This window comes from Salmo salar, chromosome 04, assembly GCF_965601325.2.
Source record: "Salmo salar chromosome 04, fSalSal1, whole genome shotgun sequence".
Lineage (NCBI taxonomy): Eukaryota > Metazoa > Chordata > Actinopteri > Salmoniformes > Salmonidae > Salmo > Salmo salar.
Genome location: NC_138294.1, coordinates 36,979,381 through 37,000,881, shown reverse-complemented (window position 1 = coordinate 37,000,881; position 21,501 = coordinate 36,979,381). Strand labels below are relative to the sequence as shown.

The 21,501-nt window shown below is 41.0% G+C and overlaps 1 protein-coding gene across 1 annotated transcript in view; it reads left to right on the top strand.

Annotated features, from left to right (window-relative positions):
* Nucleotides 1-21,501, top strand: part of cblb (Cbl proto-oncogene B, E3 ubiquitin protein ligase) — a 221,533-nt gene that overhangs the window by 64,419 nt on the left and 135,613 nt on the right. Inside the window, exon 4 of the mRNA XM_082974368.1 lies at nucleotides 12,676-12,822. Within this exon, the coding sequence (XP_082830494.1) occupies nucleotides 12,676-12,822 (147 nt within the window). The remainder of the gene's footprint in view (nucleotides 1-12,675; nucleotides 12,823-21,501) is intronic.

Genomic DNA, 21,501 nt, shown 5'->3' with positions numbered 1-21,501 from the left:
TCCAATCGAGAATCAAATCAAACACTTGAGAGCCTTGGCATTCAGAGTTTGAGCGGAATAGGATCACCTGTTGCACAGCGAGAGACAGCTCCTCATATCTGGTTAATGCATGGATTTAAATAAGTGTTCCTATAAGCCCATGTTGCCCAACATTTCTATAGGATATGCTATAAAATTGTGTGAAAACAGAGTGATGGCTGCTAATAAAAAGAGGGTGATCCCATCAGCTTTCTATAGGCTAGGCCTACTATATTTATTTCTCAACTTTCCTAATATTAACCTCTCTGGGCTAGGTGGCACCAAATCGTCCCACCTACGTAACAGCCAGTTGAATCCTGTGACGCGATTTTCAAATACCTTAGAAATGCTATTACTTCAATTTCTCAAACATATGACTATTTTACAGCTATTTAAAGACAAGACTCTCGTTAATCTAACCACACTGTCCGATTTCAAAAAGGCTTTACAACGAAAGCAAAACATTAGATTATGTCAGCAGAGTACCCAGTCAGAAATAATCAGACACCCATTTTTCAAGCTAGCATATAATGTCACAAAAACCCAGAAGAAAGCTAAATGCAGCACTAACCTTTGATGATCTTCATCAGATGACACACCTAGGACATTATGTTATACAATACATGCATGTTTTGTTCAATCAAGTTCATATTTATATCAAAAACCAGCTTTTTACATTAGCATGTGACGTTCAGAACTAGCATATCCCCCGCAAACTTCCGGCGAATTCACTAACAATTTACTAAATTACTCACGATAAACGTTCACAAAAAGCATAACAATTATTTTAAGAATTATAGATACAGAACTCCTCTATGCACTCGATATGTCCGATTTTAAAATAGCTTTTCGGTGGAAGCACATTTTGCAATATTCTAAGTAGATAGCCCGGCATCACAGGGCTAGCTATTTAGACACCCACCAAGTTTAGCCCTGACCAAAGTCAGATTTACTATAACAAAAATGTTATTACCTTTACTGTTCTTCGTCAGAATGCACTCCCAGGACTTCTACTTCAATAACAAATGTTGGTTTGGTCCCAAATAATCCATAGTTATGTTCCAACAGCGGCGTTTTGTTCGTGCGTTCTAGATACTATCCGAATGGTAAATAAGGGTCACGCGCACGGCGCATTTCGTGACAAAAAATATTTCATTACCGTACTTCGAAGCATGTCAACCGCTGTTTAAAATCAATTTTTATGCCATTTTTCTCGTAAAAAAGCGATAATATTCCGACCGGGAATCTGCAATTAGGTAAATAGCCGAAAGAAAATACAGCATGGGGTCGACTCGGGCACGCGCCTAATTCCTTTGTCCTCTGATCGGCCACTTGGCAAAGGCGATTATGTGTTTCAGCCTGGGGCTGCCTCGACATCGTTCAGCTTTTTCCCGGGCTCTGAGAGCCTATTGGAGCCATAGGAAGTGTCACGTTACAGCTAAGATCCTGACTCTTCAATAAACAGAGGCAAGAACAACAACACCTTGTCAGACAGGCCACTTCCTGCATGAAATCTTCTCAGGTTTTTGCCTGCCATATGAGTTATGTTATACTCACAGACACCATTCAAACAGTTTTAGAAACTTTAGGGTGTTTTCTATCCAAAGCCAATAATTATATGCATATTCTAGTTACTGGGCAGGAGTAGTAACCAGATTAAATCGGGTACGTTTTTTATCCGGCCGTGTAAATACTGCCCCCTAGCCCTAACAGGTTTAAGCACATTGCTTCTCTTTACAACAGGAGTATAGCCTACCTGGCTGGCATCAAAATGAACAACAGGAAAAGCATCCTCCATTCGCTATTTAAGTGTGTATTTATGCCCCTGCTCAGAGACAGGTGCATGAAAATGGTCCATTCTAAATCAAAACTAATTTCTCACATATATTATTTAGTATATGTAAAGACAACATTCAATTAAGAATTGTCTGACGGGTGACAATATTAGCCTATCACTTGTGAATGATATAGTATCACTTGTGAATGATATAGTATCACTTGTGAATGATATAGTATCACTTGTGAATGATATAGTATCACTTGTGAATGATAGTATCACTTGTGAATTATATAGTATCACTTGTGAATGATATGGTATCACTTGTGAATGATATAGTATCATTTACATTACATTTACATTTACTTGTGAATGATATAGTATCACTTGTGAATGATATAGTATCACTTGTGAATGATGCCCAGCTTGTGCAGTAAGGAAATAAACAGTGCATGGAGAAAGAAAAACAGTGCATGGAGAAAGAAACAAGCTAAAAGGTACAGTCAATATGATTGATATTTGGACGTTAATGAACTTAAAAAGGAGAACATGTTTCTGAGAGAAGCCTTACTTGACATACAGACTAGATCTATGAGTGAAAATCTGGTACTTTCTGGTATCAAAGAAAAAGAGGGTGAAGATCCTCGAACGTGTACACCGTTTCGGACAGAGGACAGAGATATGGGTGCCCAATCGTTTCCAAATTTGCATTCTTCAAAGATAAAATAAAGGTTAAAAGCCTGGGTAAAAGACTCGCTGGAACGAAAATAGGGATGAATGATCAGTTCCTGAAGGAAATTTCAGAACGTCGCAGAGTTCTATGTTTATAATAGATTAAAATGGACACGTGTAGCTCTCATAGTCGATAAACTGTATATTGATAACCACATGTTCCGAGACACCAAGAGTACTCCATGGCTATTCTAAATATCACAAAGTTCCCATAGAGGAGTTGAATAATGGAACACCCAATACTATCCATGGTAGGGATTGTAATGTCAAAATATATAGGAAAACAATAAAATACAACAATTGATACATAGAAGGCACCGTATGTGGGTATGAGTGGGTGTAGGTGGGGTGTGTGTTTTTGTGTTTGGATTATTGTAGAGTTGAGTGAGTGAAAAAGGATAATGGTTGCAAATCCCAGAGCCCATGTGTGTCTGCGAGCAGGGGTTGTGGGAGAGATCTTTCAATTTTGTTCAGATGTGGGATATACATTTAAAATACATTTTAAAAATAGTCTATTTATTTATTGTCATATCATGATGGAATGGTCCCCAACCCTATACCCTAGACACCCACCTGAGAGACCCATACACTAAGGAGAAGTCCTTATCTGTTTTATGGGCCAACTGTAAGTAGCCTATATGCAGCCAAATCAGAAAGATAAATGTGGTCAGAGACCTACTAAAGCAGCACCGCCCCCTCAATATTCTGAGCCTGCCTGGCAGGGTTGGTCCTACAAAGCCAAAGCCCCCTGATGGGAGAGCATAATATACAAGGAATATACAAGGCACTGCCACCCAGGTAGTGGCAGTGCTGGTAACACTAGCTGCAGTAACCCATGGCTAGGACTTCACATTGGTTAATCAAATCTCCCAATTTTTGCTAAATTTTGCATGCCTTCTCAAACAGCTGCAACTGTATATGCATTCGCACATCAAGTCCTTTCTTGAGTTGGGCTCGGAAATGGAAACGTTTAACAGCTGAGCTTGTGGTTGATTGTGGGGGAAATGGGTTGTGTGTGTGTGTGTGTGTGTGTGTGTGTGTGTGTGTGTGTGTGTGTGTGTGTGTGTGTGTGTGTGTGTGTGTGTGTGTGTGTGTGTGTGTGTGTGTGTGTGTGTGTGTGTGGTGTGTGTGTGTGTGTGTGTGTGTGTATCCCACATCTGTTGCTATGGGGTAATGACGTTAGGGACAATATAGGATGAATCACAATAACTGTTTGCTAAAATAATAATTGCTTGCCAAAAATGTTATTTTTGTATTGGCAATCTTGGTTATAGGTAACAATCATTCACATGACCTGCCATACATTATTATGCATATTATTCGTTAATTGTGTAAATTAAGATACGCAAGATTTTTTTTTATATATTTCTTAATAACTATATATAATACAAATTGAGGTGAGTGCATTGGAAATGTTTTTGGTGGTTGATCTGCTTCTGTTCTGTGGTGGCACTGTGTGCTTTTTACCAAGGATGGGTCCGGGTCTTTCAGAGGCCCTGGGATCCGGGGGGACTGGGGTGGTCTGCCGGTCACTGGGATGACAACACAACTTGGGATGGGGAGGGGGGGTTTAGTGGGTGGAATAGTGGAGAACAATTGGAGGTTTACTTAGTAGCAATGCAAATATCATGGTACAGTTATATGGACACTCAATCACTATGGTACTATTTAATGGTAAGTTTACAAACATATATTATGATGATGAATAGAATTTAAACTTGAATCTCATTATGGTAAATGTTGAAAGTATAGCCAGTTATAATTGTAATTGCTTGGCAGATAATAAGAAAAGATTACTAGTATTTACCAGGATTAAAAGAGAAGGAATCAGATATCTATTGTTTACAGGAAACTCATTCAACAATTTTAGATGAAGTTGTGTGGAAAAAGGACTGGGGGGTGAAATATACTTCTCCAATGGGCAAAGAAACTCAAAAGGGGTGATGATATCCATTAACAATAATTTTGATCCGAATATGCAAATCGTCAAACAGATCCGCAAGGTAGATGTATGATTTTAAATATGTTATTGGACCATTAACAGATTTGGCTCATTAACCTATACGGTCCAAATAATGATGATCCACGCTTCTTTGAAAATATATATAATACATGATCAACCCTACAAGCAGTACAAGACTCTATTATTATGGTGGGAGATTATAATACGGTTTTAAATACCTCTATGGACTGTAGAGAAACTCACATTGCAAACTATCTCCTTCATGCACTTAAGAAAATCACAAATGTCATGGATATAATAGAACTAGTGGCTACATGGAGGCTTAAATATACTGACCTAGTTAGATATACATAGCAGAGGCTCAATCAAGCTAGTCATCTTGACTACTTTCTTTTGTCCTTCTCGCTGGCACCAAAAGTTTAAAAGTGTTGATAGGGGACAAAATGCGGTCAGATCATCAAATAATTTGCATATACATTACTCTTACAGAATTTCCACGTGGGCGAGGATATTAGAAATGTAATCAAAGCCTATTAGATGATAACTTGTTTAAAACTAGGACAGAATAATTCATAACTTACTTTTTCCGACATAACATAGGAACAGCAGATCCCCTTATTGTATGGGACACTCTTAAATGTGTCTTTAGAGGCCATGCCATTCAGTACTCATCTCTAAAACAAAAGCAATTTAGGTCAAAAGAGACCATATTAATAAAGGAAATGGACTAACTGAACAGATAGATAGTTATAAAAACTGTACCATAGAGGCACAGAATAAGTTAGAGGAAAATCAAGAAGAAATGAAGGAACTTATTCAAGAAAGATCAAGTGTAATATCTTATAAAAATAAAGCGAACTGAATGGAATATGGGGAAAAATGCACCAATTTTATTTAAAGTTTTCTTGTTTTTCAATCAACAAATAAAATACATTCCACATTCACAGATTGTGGCAGACATAAATAATAGAATAAAATAAAATATAAAACAAAACAAACAACAAATTTGCAGCAGCACTATCTGTGATCATGTTAGCTTTTTTCCAGCTTTAGCTGAGACAACGAGCAAAGAATTCGCTTTTACAGCACCTTACACAACACATATATATGCAGTTGAAGTCAGAAGTTTACCTACACCTTAGCCAAATACATTTAAACTCAGTTTTTCACAATTCCTGTCATTTAATCCTAGTAAAAATTCCCTGTCTTAGGTCGGTTAGGATCACCACTTTATTTTAATAATGTGAAATGTCATAATAATATTAGAGAGAATGATTTATTTCAGCTTTTATTTCTTTCATCACATTCCCAGTGGGTCAGAAGTTTACATACACTCAATTAGTACTCAATTAGTCAATTCTGATGAAACAGGTGTGAATAGGTCCTGATCCCTAGAGTATGCCAAAGATTAAAGTTGGTTATCATTCAGGGCTTTTGGCAAGTCTGGGTTGCATATTATAGGTGAGTGAGAGCATATCTGGGAGGAAAAGCCAAGGTATTTCTTTGTCCTTCCATGCTAGTAGGGTGCTATAAATCAAAAAGGTTTTGGCTATGCTGCCCACTTCACTAAAGTTATTAATGAATATAATTGAGCTTAGGGGCAATAAACCACAGGTTTGGACCTCTTGTTCTTTTTGTGATCCATTTTAGCATGTTGCGGATTTGGGCAGACCAGTAGTACAATTGATGGCAGGGAAGGGCAAGATCACCCTTTACATTCAGGTTTCGATAGAGTGGAGAACTTGATGGCAGGGAAGGGCAAGACCACCCTTTACATTCAGGTTTTGATAGAGTGGAGAACTTGATGGCAGGGAAGTGCAAGACCACCCTTTACATTCAGGTTTCCATAGAGTGGAGAACTTGATGGCAGGGAAGGGCAAGACCACCTTTTACATTCGGGTTTCGATAGAGTGGAGAACTTGATGGCAGGGAAGGGCAAGACCACCCTTTACATTCAGGTTTCAATAGAGTGGAGAACTTCATTCTAGGTTTTTTATTGCCCCATATAAATTTGGTGATGCTTTGGTTGGTTGTTTTGAAAAAAGAAACTGGGAGATAGCATGGGAGCATCTGAAATAAATAGTTCAATCTAGGGAGGATGTTCATACGGATAACATTAAATCTTCCGACTAAGTTAATTGGGAGGGAGATCCATGTTAGGAGATCATTCTTGATTTGAACCAGGAGTGGGAGATAATTTTCCTTGAAAGGCAATTCAGATCTGGTGTGACAAAATCCCAAGCTATTGAAACCTGTCACGATCACTGTCTTCAAACTCCCTGTCATAAATGAGCCAAGGCGCAGCGTGTATGTAATTACACATCTTTAATGGAAGTGAAACCTTTCACAAAAACCAGGTAAACAGAAATCAACCGTGATGCAACTGTGGCGCGCACACACAAACACTCCCAGAAAATAATAATTACCCACAAACACAGGTGGGAAAACGGCTGCATAAGTATGATCCCCAATCAGAGACAACGATAAACAGATGCCTCTGATTGGGAACCATACTAGGCCAACAAAGAAATAGAAACATAGATATGCCCACCTAAGTCACACCCTGACCTAACCAAATAGAGAATAAAAAAGGCTCTCTAAGGTCAGGGCGTGAGTCTTCCATTGGAATGGGCAGAGTGTCTTCATAGAGCTGGTGATTGGAAGATTGAGAGGGCAAACCATGATTTGTTAAAATGTATCTTATATCCTGAGAACTTGCCATACTGAGCAATTGTGTCTAAAATGGAGGGAAGGATTTCTCAGGGTTCGATATGTAGAGCAAGACATCATCCGTGTAGAGCGAAATCTTTTGCTGAAGGCCGCCTGCAGAAACACCCATAATACCTGGATTACTCCTTATCAACTCAGCCATAGGCTCCGCCCCCAACAAGTAGAGCAGGGGGGACAGCAAGCATCCTTATCTTGTGCCACGTCCCAAAGGGAATCTGTCAGAATTCAGACCGTTAGTAGTCACCATGGCATTTGGATGAGAATATAGAGACTTAATCCATTTAACCTCTCTTGGGTATGTGGGACGTGACCGTCCCACCTGCGGGACACACTATTCAACAGCCAGTGAAATAGCAGGGAGCCAAATTCAAAACGACAAAAATCTCATAATTAAAATTTCTCAAACATACAACTATTATATCCCATTTTAAAGTTAAGATTCTCGTTAATCCAACCACATTGTCCAATTTCAAAAAGGCTTTACGGCGAAAGCATAGCATTAGATTATGTTAGCACATCACCTTGACAAGAAAAACCACACAGCCATTTTCCAAGCAAGGAGAGGCATCACAAAAACCAGAAATACAGCTAAAATTAAGCACTAACCATTGATGATCTTCATCAGATGGCACTCATAGGACTTCATGTTACACAATACATGTATGTTTTGCTCGATAAAGTTCATATTTATATCCAAAAACCCCATTTTACATTGGCCCGTAATGTTCAGAAATGTTTTTCCTCCAAGAACGTCCGGTGAATGAGCACATCAATTTATAGAAATACTCATCATAAACGTTGATAAAATATTAAACTGTTATTCAAAGCATTATAGATAAACATCTCCTTAATGCAACCGCTGTGACAGATTTCAAAAAAGCTTCACGGGGAAAGCACACTTTGCAATAATCTGAGTACGGCGCTCAGAAAACAACATCAGGCAATACAGATACCCGCCATTTTGGAGTCATCTAAAATCATAAATAGCATTATAAATATTCACTTACCTTTGATGATCTTCATCAGAATGCACTCCCAGGACTCCCAGGTCCACAATAAATGTTGTTTTGTTCGATAATGTCCATCATTTATGTCCAAATACCTCCTTTTTGTTAACGCGTTCAGTAAGCTACTCCAAATGTAGGAAGCGTGCTGAAAATTTCACGATGAAAAGTCAAAAAAAGTTCTATTTACGTTTGTAGAAACATGTCAAATGATGTATAGCATCAATCTTTAGGGCCTTTTTAACATAAATCTTCAATAATATTCCAACCAGACGATTCCAATGTCTTCAAAAATGTAATGGAACACAGCTAACTCTCACGTGAATGTGCGCCACTGAACTCATGTCATTCTCTCAGTCATCTGACTCCAGGCCTTCTCGTTCGCTCTCTGTTCACTGTAGAAGCCTGAAACAACGTTCTAAAGACTGTTGACATCTAGTGGAAGCCTTAGGAAGTGCAAAATGAACCCTGAGTCACTGTATAGGCAATAGGCAATCACTTCAAAAAACTACAAGCCTCAGATTTCCCACTTCCTGGTTGGATTTTTGCCTGCCATATGCGTTCTGTTATACTCACAGACATCATTCAAAGAGTTTTAGAAACTTCAGAGTGTTTTCTATCCAAATCTACTAATAATATGCATATCCTACCTTCTGGGCCCGAGTAGCAGACAGTTTAATTTGGGCACGCTTTTCATCCAGAATTCCGAATGCTGCCCCTTACCCTAGTGAAGTTAATAAAGTTTGGGCCCATATCAAACTTTTCTAGAGGCGCTGTCTGGGGATTGTTTATGTACTTTTTTTTGCAGCGTTCAAATTGTATTGGTCACATACACGTGTTTAGCAGATGTTATTGCGGGTGTTGCGAAATGCTTGTGTTTCTAGCTCCAACAGTGCAGTAATATCTAACAAGTAATATCTAACCATTTCACAACAATACACACACAAATCTAAGTAAAGTAATGGAATTAAGAATATATAAATATATTAGATGAGCAATGTCAGAGCGGCATATACTAAGATAGACTAGAATAGAATACAGTATATACATATGAGATGAGTAATACATAGACTAAGATACAGTAGAATAGAATACAGTATATACATATGAGATGAGTAATACATAGACTATGATACAGTAGAATAGTATAGAATACAGTATATACATATGAGATGAGTAATACATAGACTAAGATACAGTAGAATAGAATACAGTATATACATATGAGATGAGTAATACATAGACTAAGATACAGTAGAATAGTATAGAATGCAGTATATACATATGAGATAAGTAATACATTGACTAAGATACAGAAGAATAGTTTAGAATACAGTATATACATATGAGATGAGTAATACATAGACTAAGATACAGTAGAATAGAATACAGTATATACATGAGATGAGGAATACATAGACTAAGATACAGTAGAATAGAATACAGTGTATACATATGAGATGAGTAATACGTAGACTAAGATACAGTAGAATAGGATAGAATACAGTATATACATATGAGATGAGTAATACTGTCACGTTCTGACCCTAGTAAGATGTCATTTTCTATAGTAGAGTAGAGCAGGGTGTGACGGGGTGTTTTTGGTTGTTCTATGTTTTCTATTTCTATGTTTAAGTTCTAGTTTTTCTATTTCGATGTTGGGATTGTTTGGGGTTGATCTCTAATTGGAGGCAGCTGATCCTCATTGCCTCTGAGATCATATTTAAGTAGGGGTTTTTCTCTTCCTGTTTTGTGGGTTATTATCTTTTGAGTAGTGTGTTTTCCTCTCTGCGTCACGGTTTATTGTTTTTGTATAGTGTATTGCATTTTAGTTTCACAATAAATATAATATGTGGAACTACGAACACGCTGCATTTTGGTCCGATCCTTCAAACAGCCGTGACAGAATAACCCACCGCCAAAGGACCAAGCAGTGTGGAAAGGAGCAGCAGAAGAGATGGACTTGGGAGGAAATTTTGGACGGGGAAGGACCCTGGAGTCAGGCTGGGGAGTATCGCCGACCGAAGGAGGAACTTGAGGCAGCGAAGGCAGAGTGGCGTTACTATGAGGCGCTGTGCAGGCCACGAGGCAAGTGTGAGAGGGGGGGCACACGGGGAGTTTGGCGGAGTCAGGTTGGAGACCTGAGCCAACTCCCCGTGTTTACCGTGGGGAGCGGGTGACGAGACAAGCACCGAGCTATGCGGTGATGTGCACTGTATCGCCAGTGAGCATTCACAGGCCGGTGCGATCTGTGTCCGCGCCCTGCATTGGTCGAGCTAGGTTGAGCATCCAGCCAGAACGGGTGGTGCCAGCTCTACGCTCAAGATCTCCAGTGCGCCTCCACGGCCCAGTATGTCCTGTGCCTGCTCCTCGCACTTGCCCTGAGGTGCATATTACCAGTCTGGCGCCTCCTATGCCAACCCCACGCATCAGGCCTCCAGTGCACCTGCCCAGTCAGGGGTGTCCTGTTCCTGCTCCCCGCACTCGCCCTCAGGTGTGTGTTACTGGTCTGGCGCCTCCTATGCCAGCCCCACGCATCAGGCCTCCAGTGCGCATCCTCAGCCCGGAGCCTCCAGCGACGGTCTGCAGCCCGGAGTCTTCAGCGGCTGTTGGCGGTCCCAAGCCTCCGGCGATGATCCATGGTCTGGTTCCTCCGGACACACAGAAGCGGGGGGATCAGCGGGCGGTGGAGGTACTATGCCCGGAACCAGAGCCGCCACCATAGACATTAGTCACCCACCCTACCCTCCCTTTGTGTTTTGTGGTGGTTTTTTGGGGTTTTTTTGCATTCGGAGTCTGCACCTTTGGGGGGGGGGGGGTACTGTCACGTTCTGACCCTAGTAAGATTTCATTTTCTATAGTAGAGTAGGGCAGGGCGTGACACGGTGTTTTTGGTTGTTCTATGTTTTCTATTTCTATGTTGGGATTGTTTGGGGTTGATCTCTAATTGGAGGCAGCCTCTGATTAGAGATCATATTTAAGTAGGGGTTTTTCTCTTCCTGTTTTGTGGGTTATCTTTTGAGTAGTGTGTTTTCCTCTCTGCTTCACGGTTTGTTGTTTTTGTATAGTCAAGTATTGCATTTTAGTTTCACAATAAATATATGTGGAACTACGAACACGCTGCATTTTGGTCCGATCCTTCAAACAGCCGTATATACATATGAGATGAGAAATACATAGACTAAGATACAGTAGGATAGAATACAGTATATACATATGAGATGAGTAATGCAAGTTATGTAAACATTATTAAAGTGGCCAGTGATTTCAAGTCTATGTATATAGGGCAGCAGCCGCTACTGAGCTAGTGATGGCTATTTAACCGTCTTATGGCCTTGAGAGACCCAGTTGCACAGGGTGGGGTTCAGACCCAGGGCCTCAAGCTTAATGATGAGCTTGGAGGGTACTATGGTGTTGAATGCTGAGTTGTAGACAATGAACAGAATTCTTACATAGGTATTCCTCTTGTCCAGATGGGATAGGGCAGTGTGCAGTGTGATGGCGATTGCATCATCTGTGAACCTGTTGGGGCGGTATGTAAACTGAAGTTGGTCTAGGGTGGCAGGTAAGGTGGAGGTGATATGATCCTTGACTAGTCTCTCAAAGCACTTAATGATGACAGAAGTGAGTGCTACGGGGTGATAGTCATTTAGTTCAGTTATCTTTGCCTTCTTGGGTACAGGAACAATGGTGGCCATCTTGAAGCATGTGGGGGCAGCAGACTGGGATAGAGAGCGATTGAATATGTCCGTAAACACACCAGCCAGCTGGTCTGCGCATGCTCTGAGGACGAGGCTAGGGATGCCGTCTGTGCCAGCAGCCTTGCTAGGGTTAACAAGTTAAAATGTCTTATGTCGGCCACAGAGAAGGAGAGGGGGGCCCACAGTCCTTGGTAGCGGGCTGCGTCGGTGGCACTCTATTATCCTCAAAGCGGGCAAAGAAGGTGTTTGGTTTGTCTGGAAGCAAGACGTCGGTGTCCGTGACATTGCTGGTTTTCTTTTTGTAGTCCGTAATTGCCTGTAGACCCTGCCACATACGTCTTGTGTCTGAGCCATTGAATGGTGACTCCACTTTGTCCCTATACCGACATTTCACTTGTTTGATTGCCTTGCGGAGGGAATAACTACACTGTTTATATTCGGCCATATTCCCAGTTATCTTTCCATAAAATACATTGTGTATTCCGAGTCACTTTTCCATGGAATACATTATGTGTTACAGTCCTGTTTCAGCTGGTATTTTCTGAGATATTTACTTTCTGTATTAAGAATTCAATGCAATGATTTACTACCTAGTAATATGCTAGAACAGAATTGATTATTTGGTAATTATTATGTAGTCATAATTTCATCATGTAAGTTTGACCTATCGGGGTTGAAGTGTCAGACAAGGTTACTCATGTTAATATTTTACAGGGTTTCTCATCTCTCCTTCTCTGTCTCTACTGACAGGCGTAACCTAACCAAGCTCTCACTCATCTTCAGCCACATCCTGGCAGAGATCAAGGCCATCTTTCCCGGGGGTCAGTTCCAGGGAAACACGTTCCGCATCACCAAAGCAGACGCCGGCGAATTCTGGAGGAGATTTTTTGGAGAAAAGTATGTTTCACCCTTATATTATTTTGTGGTTGTATGCAAGTTATCAGTTCAATTACATAAATAAAACATCAATCTCATCCACCATTAATGTGGTGTACCAATGGCAACAATTTTGTTACTGAAATCTTACCATTGGTTGTACTATTGGATTGGTTGTTTACACTAAAGGGTAAAAAAATATGCTTTGAGCAAATTAGTGTTATTTAGACAATTTCAAACTTCAAGGAGTAGGGCATTCAAAGATTTGGTCTGATGGGAATCCGTGATGTCATCGGCCTCCCCCTTGCTTGAGGAACAATAGAGGAGCAATATAGAACTAAAGAGGAAAGGCCCATCCCCCCACTTGTGCTGTGTCATGACATACCTGGACCACCTATTGAGATGTGCCTTTTGTGAAGTAAATCAGGTGTTAAATGAGGTGAAAAGGAGACTGGGTCCAGCGGTTCAGGAGAAGAATATGCGTAAAGTAGTCAATATAATAAAAACAATTGTCAAAATTACATAAAAAGCTTATTGCATGATCTGGTTGATTTTGAGTTCTAACATTTGCCAAGCGTGGTAAGGAGTACAGAAGTACCTCATCCTAGGGCGGTGTGTCCAATTTTTGCTGATGGTGGTACAGTGGGCCAACAGGTTGAACCCCAACATTGCTGCTTGCAACTATATTTATTAGATGTGCTTGCTGAAGGCAACGTTTTTATTTTCGCCAAAAACAACTTTATATCGAAGGAGTGCCTTTGATTTGACGGCCTGCACATGCGCAGTTTGGATCGAGAGGACAGTTAGATCCAATGACGTGTTTCTGCGCATGAGCTTAGCTAACTAATGTTGCAATGACATCGCCTACAAGCGTGACCTGGGATTTCTATTGGAGAAGCAGTTTCTGCATATCTTCATACTGCACTGTCTTTGGTATGACATTTTTGTCTACTTCTTTGCTATTCAGATCTGGAATCAGAACAAAATGATCTGCTACCAATCAAAGTTACAGCTGTTTGTTGGAGTTTAAAGTGACGAAAGTAGGTAGCTAACGCCAACTAACATCCCTGTCATGTCTCGTCATTGAGCAGTCGAAACGGCACTGTTGCTATGGATACCAATCAAATCAAATCAAATCAAATTTATTTTTATATAGCCCTTCGTACATCAGCTGATATTCTCAAAGTGCTGTACAGAAACCCAGCCTAAAACCCCAAACAGCAAGCAAAGCATGTGAAAGAAGCACGGTGGCTAGGAAAAACTCCCTAGGAAAAACTCCCTAGAAAGGCCAAAAACCTAGGAAGAAACCTAGAGAGGAACCAGGCTATGAGGGGTGGCCAGTCCTCTTCTGGCTGTGCAGGGTGGATATTATAACAGAACATGGTCAAAATGTTAAAATGTTAAAATGTTCATAAATGACCAGCATGGTCAAATAATAATAATCATAGTAGTTGTCGAGGGTGCAACAAGCACGTCCGGTGAACAGGTCAGGGTTCCATAGCCGCAGGCAGAACAGTTGAAACTGGAGCAGCAGCACGGCCAGGTGGACTGGGGACAGCAAGGAGTCATCATACCAGGTAGTCCTGAGGCATGGTCCTAGGGCTCAGGTCCTCCGAGAGAAAGACAGAAAGAGAGAAAGAGAGAATTAGAGAGAGCATATTTAAATACACACAGGACACCGGATAAGACAAGAGAAATACTCCAGATGTAACAGACTGACCCTAGCCCCCCGACACATAAACTACTGCAGCATAAATACTGGAGGCTGAGACAGGAGGGATCAGAAGACACTGTGGCCCCATCCGATGATACCCCCGGACAGGGCCAAACAGGCAGGATATAACCCCACCCACTTTGCCAAAGCACAGCCCCCACACCACTAGAGGGATGTCTCCAACCACCAACTTACCGTCCTAAGACAAGGCCGAGTATAGCCCACAACGATCTCCGCCATGGCACAACCCAAGGGGGGGGGGGGGGGGGGGCGCCAACCCAGACAGGAAGACCACGTCAGTGACTCAACCCACTCAAGTGACGCACCCCTCCCATGGACGGCATGGAAGAACACCAGTAGGCCAGTGACTCATCCTCTGTAAAAGGGTTAGAGGCAGAGAATCCCAGTGGAAAGAGGGGAACCGGCAAGGCAGAGACAGCAAGGGCGGTTCGTTGCTCCAGCCTTTCCGTTCACCTTCACACTCCTGGGCCAGACTATACTTAATCATAGGACCTACTGAAGAGATAAGTCTTCAGTAAAGACTTAAAGGTTGAGACTGAGTCTGCGTCTCTCACATTGGTAGGCAGACCATTCCATAAAAATGGAGCTCTATAGGAGAAAGCCCTACCTCCAGCCGTTTGCTTAGAAATTCTAGGGACAATTAGGAGGCCTGCGTCTTGTGACCGTAGCGTACGTGTAGGTATGTACGGCAGGACCAAATCGGAAAGATAGGTAGGAGCAAGCCCATGTAATGCTTTGTAGGTTAGCAGTAAAACCTTGAAATCAGCCCTTGCCTTAACAGGAAGCCAGTGTAGGGAGGCTAACACTGGAGTAATATGATCAAATTTTTTGGTTCTAGTCAGGATTCTAGCAGCCGTATTTAGCACTAACTGAAGTTTATTTAGTGCTTTATCCGGGTAGCCGGAAAGTAGAGCATTGCAGTAGTCCAGCCTAGAAGTAACAAAAGCATGGATTAATTTTTCTGCGTCATTTTTGGACAGAAAATTTCTGATTTTTGCAATGTTACGTAGATGGAAAAAAGCTGTCCTTGAAACAGTCTTGATATGTTCTCCACCAATGCATTTGAGTGGGCAAAAAAGTGCCATAAAATCTTTTTAAAAAATCTAAAGTTCTGCACCTGTCGAATGCGATCGACTGGTCGATCTCCAAGGCATTCCTAGTCGATCACCAAACATTTCAGTAAAAAACCCAGCGATAAAGCCTTGCTTTCCTAGTTTTTTGTTTCATACTGTTGGCGGTAGGTGCACTTGATTCAGCAGCCCTATAGGCCTACCCCTGGCCAACTAGATAGCTAAGATATGCACAGTTTCCTCAAGCCATGGACTTTAAAAAGAAGCCTTGAATACACAGCAAAGTCGATACTGTGAGATTTCAAAACTTTTCAAATTATGCAACGAATACAGCTATTTTTATAAGTAAGTTCATGTTTAACTTCAGCACTGTCAACACTTTGTTAAACACTTTTATAAGCCATAAAATGTGCATTCTCCCTACTTCCAGTCACTCTACAACCAGCATTGCAGCTGCAATGTAAACTCACCAAAAAAATAAATGTCCTCTCACTGTCAACTGTGTTTATTTTCAACAAACTTAACATGTGTAAATATTTGTATGACCATAACAAGATTCAACAACTGAGACATAAACTGAACAAGTTCCACAGACATGTGACTAACAGAAATGGAAAATGTGTCCCTGAACAAAGGGGGGGGGGGGGGGGGGTCAAAATCAAAAGTAACAGTCAGTATCTGGTGTGGCCACCAGCTGCATTAAGTACTGCAGTGCATCTCCTCCTCATGGACTGCACCAGATTTGCCAGTATTTGCTGTGAGATGTTACCCCACTCTTCCACCAAGGCACCTGCAAGTTCCCGGACATTTCTTTGGGGAATGGCCCTAGCCCTCACACTCCGATCCAACAGGTCCCAGACGTACTCAATGGCATTGAGATCCGGGCTCTTCGCTGGCCATGGCAGAGCACTGACATTCCTGACTTGTAGGAAATCACGCACAGAATGAGCAGTATGGCTGGTGGCATTGTCATGCTGGAGGGTCATGTCAGGATGAGCCTGCAGGAAGGGTACTACATGAGGGAGGAGGATGTCTTCCCTGTAATGCACAGCGTTGAGATTGCCTGCAATGACAACAAGCTCAGTCCGATGATGCTGTGACACACCGCCCCAGACCGTGACGGACCCTCCACCTCCAAATCGATCCCGCTCCAGAGTACAGGCCTCGGTGTAACGCTCATTCCTTCAATGATAAACGCGAATCCTACCATCACCCCTAGTAAGACAAAACTGCAACTCGTCAGTGAAGAGCACTTTTTGCCAGTCCTGTCTGGTCCAGCGACGGTGGGTTTTTGCCCATAGGCGACGTTGTTGCCGGTGATGTCTGGTGAGGACCAGCCTTACAACAGGCCTACAAGCCCTCAGTTTAGCCTCTCTCAGCCCATTGCGGACAGTCAGAGCACTGATGGAGGGATTGTGCTTTCCTGGTGTAACTCGGGCAGTTGTTGTTGCCATCCTGTACCTGTCCCGCAGGTGTGATGTTCAGATGTACCGATCCTGTGCAGGTGTTGTTACACGTGGTCTGCCACTGCGAGGACGATCAGCTGTCCGTCCTGTCTCCCTGTAGCGCTGTCTTAGGCATCTCACAGTATGCAATTTATTGCCCTGGCCACATCTGCAGTCATCATGCCTCCTTGTAGCATGCCTAAAGCACATTCACGCAGATGAGCAGAGACCCTGGGCATCTGTCTTTTGGTGTTTTTCAGAATCAGTAGAAAGGCCTCTTAGTGTCCTAAGTTTTCATAACTGTGACCTTAATTGCCTACCGTCTGTAAGCTGTTAGTGTCTTAACGACCGTTCCACACGTGCATGTTCATTAATTGTTTATGGTTCATTGAACAAGCATGGGAAACAGTGTTTAAACCCTTTACAATGAAGATCTGTGAAGTTATTTGGATTTTTACAAATTATCTTTGAAAGACAGGGTCCTGAAAAAGGGAAGTTTCTTTTTTTGCTGAGTTTATATGGCAAAGTGTTCCGATAAGCTTGCGTTGTTATTATTAGTGGCTTGTGTTTTTATTAATATCGAGACAGAAATAATCAAATCATATCAAAGTTTATTTGACCCTTGAGCCGAATTCAACAGGTGTAGACCTTACAGTGAAATGCTTACTTACAGGCTCTAACCAATTGTGCAAAAAAGGTATTAGGTGAACAATAGGTAATTAAAGAAATAAAACAACAGTAACAGACAGGCTATATACAGTAGCGAGGCTATAAAACTAGCGAGGCTACATACAGGCTACATACAGATAATGCAGTGCAACTTGAGTTTCGCCATCAGCTGGAAGACTGTTTCCCCTTTTCTTAGTGGAGAGGGGGAGAGCGGAGGGACGGTGAGTCGGTGAGAGGCAGCCTATTATCTATTACAATTGTGATCATACAGTGAGGGAAAAAAGTATTTGATCCCCTGCTGATTTTGTACGTTTGCCCACTGACAAAGAAATTATCAGTCTATAATTTTAATGGTAGGTTTATTTTAACAGTGAGAGACAGAATAACAACAAAAAAATCCAGAAAAACGCATGTCAGAAATGTTATAAATTGATTTGCTTTTTAATGAGGGAAAAAAGTATTTAATATGAATAAGTATTTATGTTAAGCTAGCAACTCCAAACAAATGTTAAGATGTTCAGACTGACCTTACTTAGATTGTTTGTCAAAATATTTTGAATACTATATATACTTTTTGAACTATAACCATTTAAAATGTGCATAAATGTATTAGAATCTTTATTCTTGAACCGTTCAAGCTACAGGCACCAAACCAACTTTTACAAGTTCAGGCTATCCTAACAAAAATGTTTTTAAACTTGTATAAATTATAACTATATACAAGAGAACCCACCAACAGTAACTCCACTGCTATCCAATCAGTGATGCCAACTTAGCAATTTTGTTGCTAGATTTAGCAACTTTTCAGACTACCCTGTCAACCTTTTTTTCAAACAGCACCTAGCAACAATTTTAGCTACTATAAAAAAAATGTATTTGGACTTTTGAAAGGTGACTCAAACGCTAAAATGCATTTTCCCACTAAATAACACAAAAACGATGTTCTCTGTCACACACTCAGTCACAACACACGTGCCTGGCTGCAAAAGTGCATTGTGAGTGACGTCAGCAGCAGGTGCTCAGCTCGTGTACAGGCAGCAGCAGGCCAGCAGCAATTTCAGCAAATTGCAAATCATTGCTGGCTGACTGCAGCAGCAGTAGTACGGGTTCGACGAGCCAAACCCAATGAATATAGTTGCTCACAAATGTTTGATCTTCAACAGAACTTACAACATCAATCAACATGTCTCAATCAAAATTGTACAGCCAGAAGTACAGAAAAGAGTGGGAGTCTGTACCTGAACAAATGTCAAATCATATTTTTTGCTGAGCTGGCCAGTCAATTGAGTAAGGTTATTGTGTATTCAATGTAATGACACAGTTTTACATTATCACGCAATGACATCACAACGTCATTTAGCAGCTTTTAGCAACAAATCAACCTGCCTCTAGCAACTTACCCTGAAAATTCATTGGCAACACTGTATCCAATGCTACAAAAATACTTTCAAAGAGCTGAACAAGTCACAAAAATATTCTTCATGGAAAAGCACCATCTAGTTATTATTATATTTCTTCCACCCTCTTTGGAGCTTAAATTATTTAAGGTGTTAACACGAAACCTACTTCCAAATGTGCAGACTGCCCCAACTTAGACTGCTTGAGAAAATGTTTTTGATAGTATTTATACTTTTTGTAGTACAGCAATATTTAAACTAGCTCCCAATGCAATTCAATGGCAAAAGAAAGTCCCATGGGCTTGAATGGTATAAAAATAATAATTTTCTATACGTATCTACTCTTTTATCGTTTAAGATCTCAACTCCAAACCAATGTTGAGATTGACCTAACTTAGATTGCTTGCATTCAGATTTGTTATACTATTTCTACTTTTTGATTAATAACCATTTTAAATTAACGTGGGTTTAAATGAGAACCACAGTAATACAGTGGTAGCTATTTAAATGGTCCTGCTCCTTGGCCAATTAAGCTATGAGACTTGCTTCCATTAAGCCACAAGAGCATTAGAGTGACGTCGGTGACTGATCTTGGCCTCGCTCGCAGTTGGTGTTCCAATTCATCACAAAGCTGTTCAATGGGTTTGAGGTCAGGGTTCTGTGCAGGCCAGTCAAGTTCTTCCACACTGATCTTGACAAACCATTTCTGTGTGGACCTCGCTTTGTGCACAGGGGCATTGTCATGCTGAAACAGGAAAGGGCCTTCCCCAAACTGTTGCCACCAAGATGGAAGCACAGAATCGTCTAGAATGTCATTGTATGGTGTAGCATTAAGATTTCCCTTCACTGGAACAAAGGCGCCTAGGCCGAACCATGAAAACCAGCCCCAGACCATTATTCCTCCTCCACTAAACTTTACAGTTGGCACTATGCATTGGGGCAGGTAGCGTTCTCCTGGCATCCGCCAAACCCAGATTCGTCCGTTGGACTACCAGATGGTGAAGCATGATTCATAACTCCAGAGAAGGCGTTTCCACAGTCCGAACCATGTGCAATTTTTACACACTACACACTTCAGCATTCGGCAATCCCATTCTGTGAGCTTGTGTGGCCTACCACTTCGCAGCTGAGCCGTTTTTGCTCCTACATGTGTCCAACATCACAATAACAGCACCTACAGTTGACCGGGGCAGCTCTAGCAGGGAAGACATTTTACGAACTGATATGTTGGAAAGGTGGCATCCTATGACCAGGGTTGGGTAGGTTACTTTCTAAATGTAATCTGTTACAGTTACAAGTTACATGTCCAAAATTGTAATCAGTAACTTAATGTAATTACATTCAGTCACTTTTAGATTACGACATCTATTGCAGGATAAATCAATGTTAAAGTTTACATAGCTGGCCATATATGGATGTTCAATTTTACTTTATGGGTTGGTTATGTAGGCATATTCTAACCCATCGCTTTGTACTTCATATAATAATACGATTAAATTATATCTTTACATTAAAAACCAAAGTGATTTTGTTGTCATGGAGGACTGATTATGCTCATTGATTCGAGTCTAAAAAAAATACATGCTGCCCTCATGTGATGGCATGCTTTGAGCACTAATGAAAAGTGCTATTTACATGTGAAAAATGAATGCCATATGCTCCATTTGCTATAGGCCTATAGTTTACCTTTTTGTTGTGACACTTTGATATATTGATAATATGCAGCTGTTTAAAGGGCAAATCCACAGATGAAACAATAACAAAATGGGCCGCACCGCCTCTGTTTTGGTAAAAAGCTGAGGGATGGGCCTGGAGAAATGCAACCACTCAGAAACCAGACAGAGCTATGGATGCAAGGACTGACCATCCATGATATCAAAATGATTGTTTTAACCATGTTATGAGGCTATACATGGTTTGCTTACATTTACAATGTTTACAAACATTGGAGTAAAACAAGCTTCTATTTTGGGTTCTCATGGAGTGTGACAATTGAACTAAGCTCATGAGGCATTTATAAGTTATATTCTTCAAGAATCAATGGATATATATATATATATATATAAGTCCAAAAATGGATGTAGCAACTACAGATTGCCCCTTTAAATCTATCGAAAGTGTCTGAGTTTGACCATGTGTCCATTAGGCCTATTGATAAAAAAAATGTATCACCATGAATTAGATTCAGAAATGAAAGCCCCACTTTTATTCTATAGGTTGGGATCCGCACTATGGAGCTGTTGCAAGAGCGCATTTTTCACTTGTTGTCCACTGGTTTCAAAAACAATGATTGATAGGCAGCTTAAACTTCTTGAATTCAACCATTATTGGGTTCAAATACACATTTAGATTTGTGAACAGCCATCCACAACAAACACAATCTG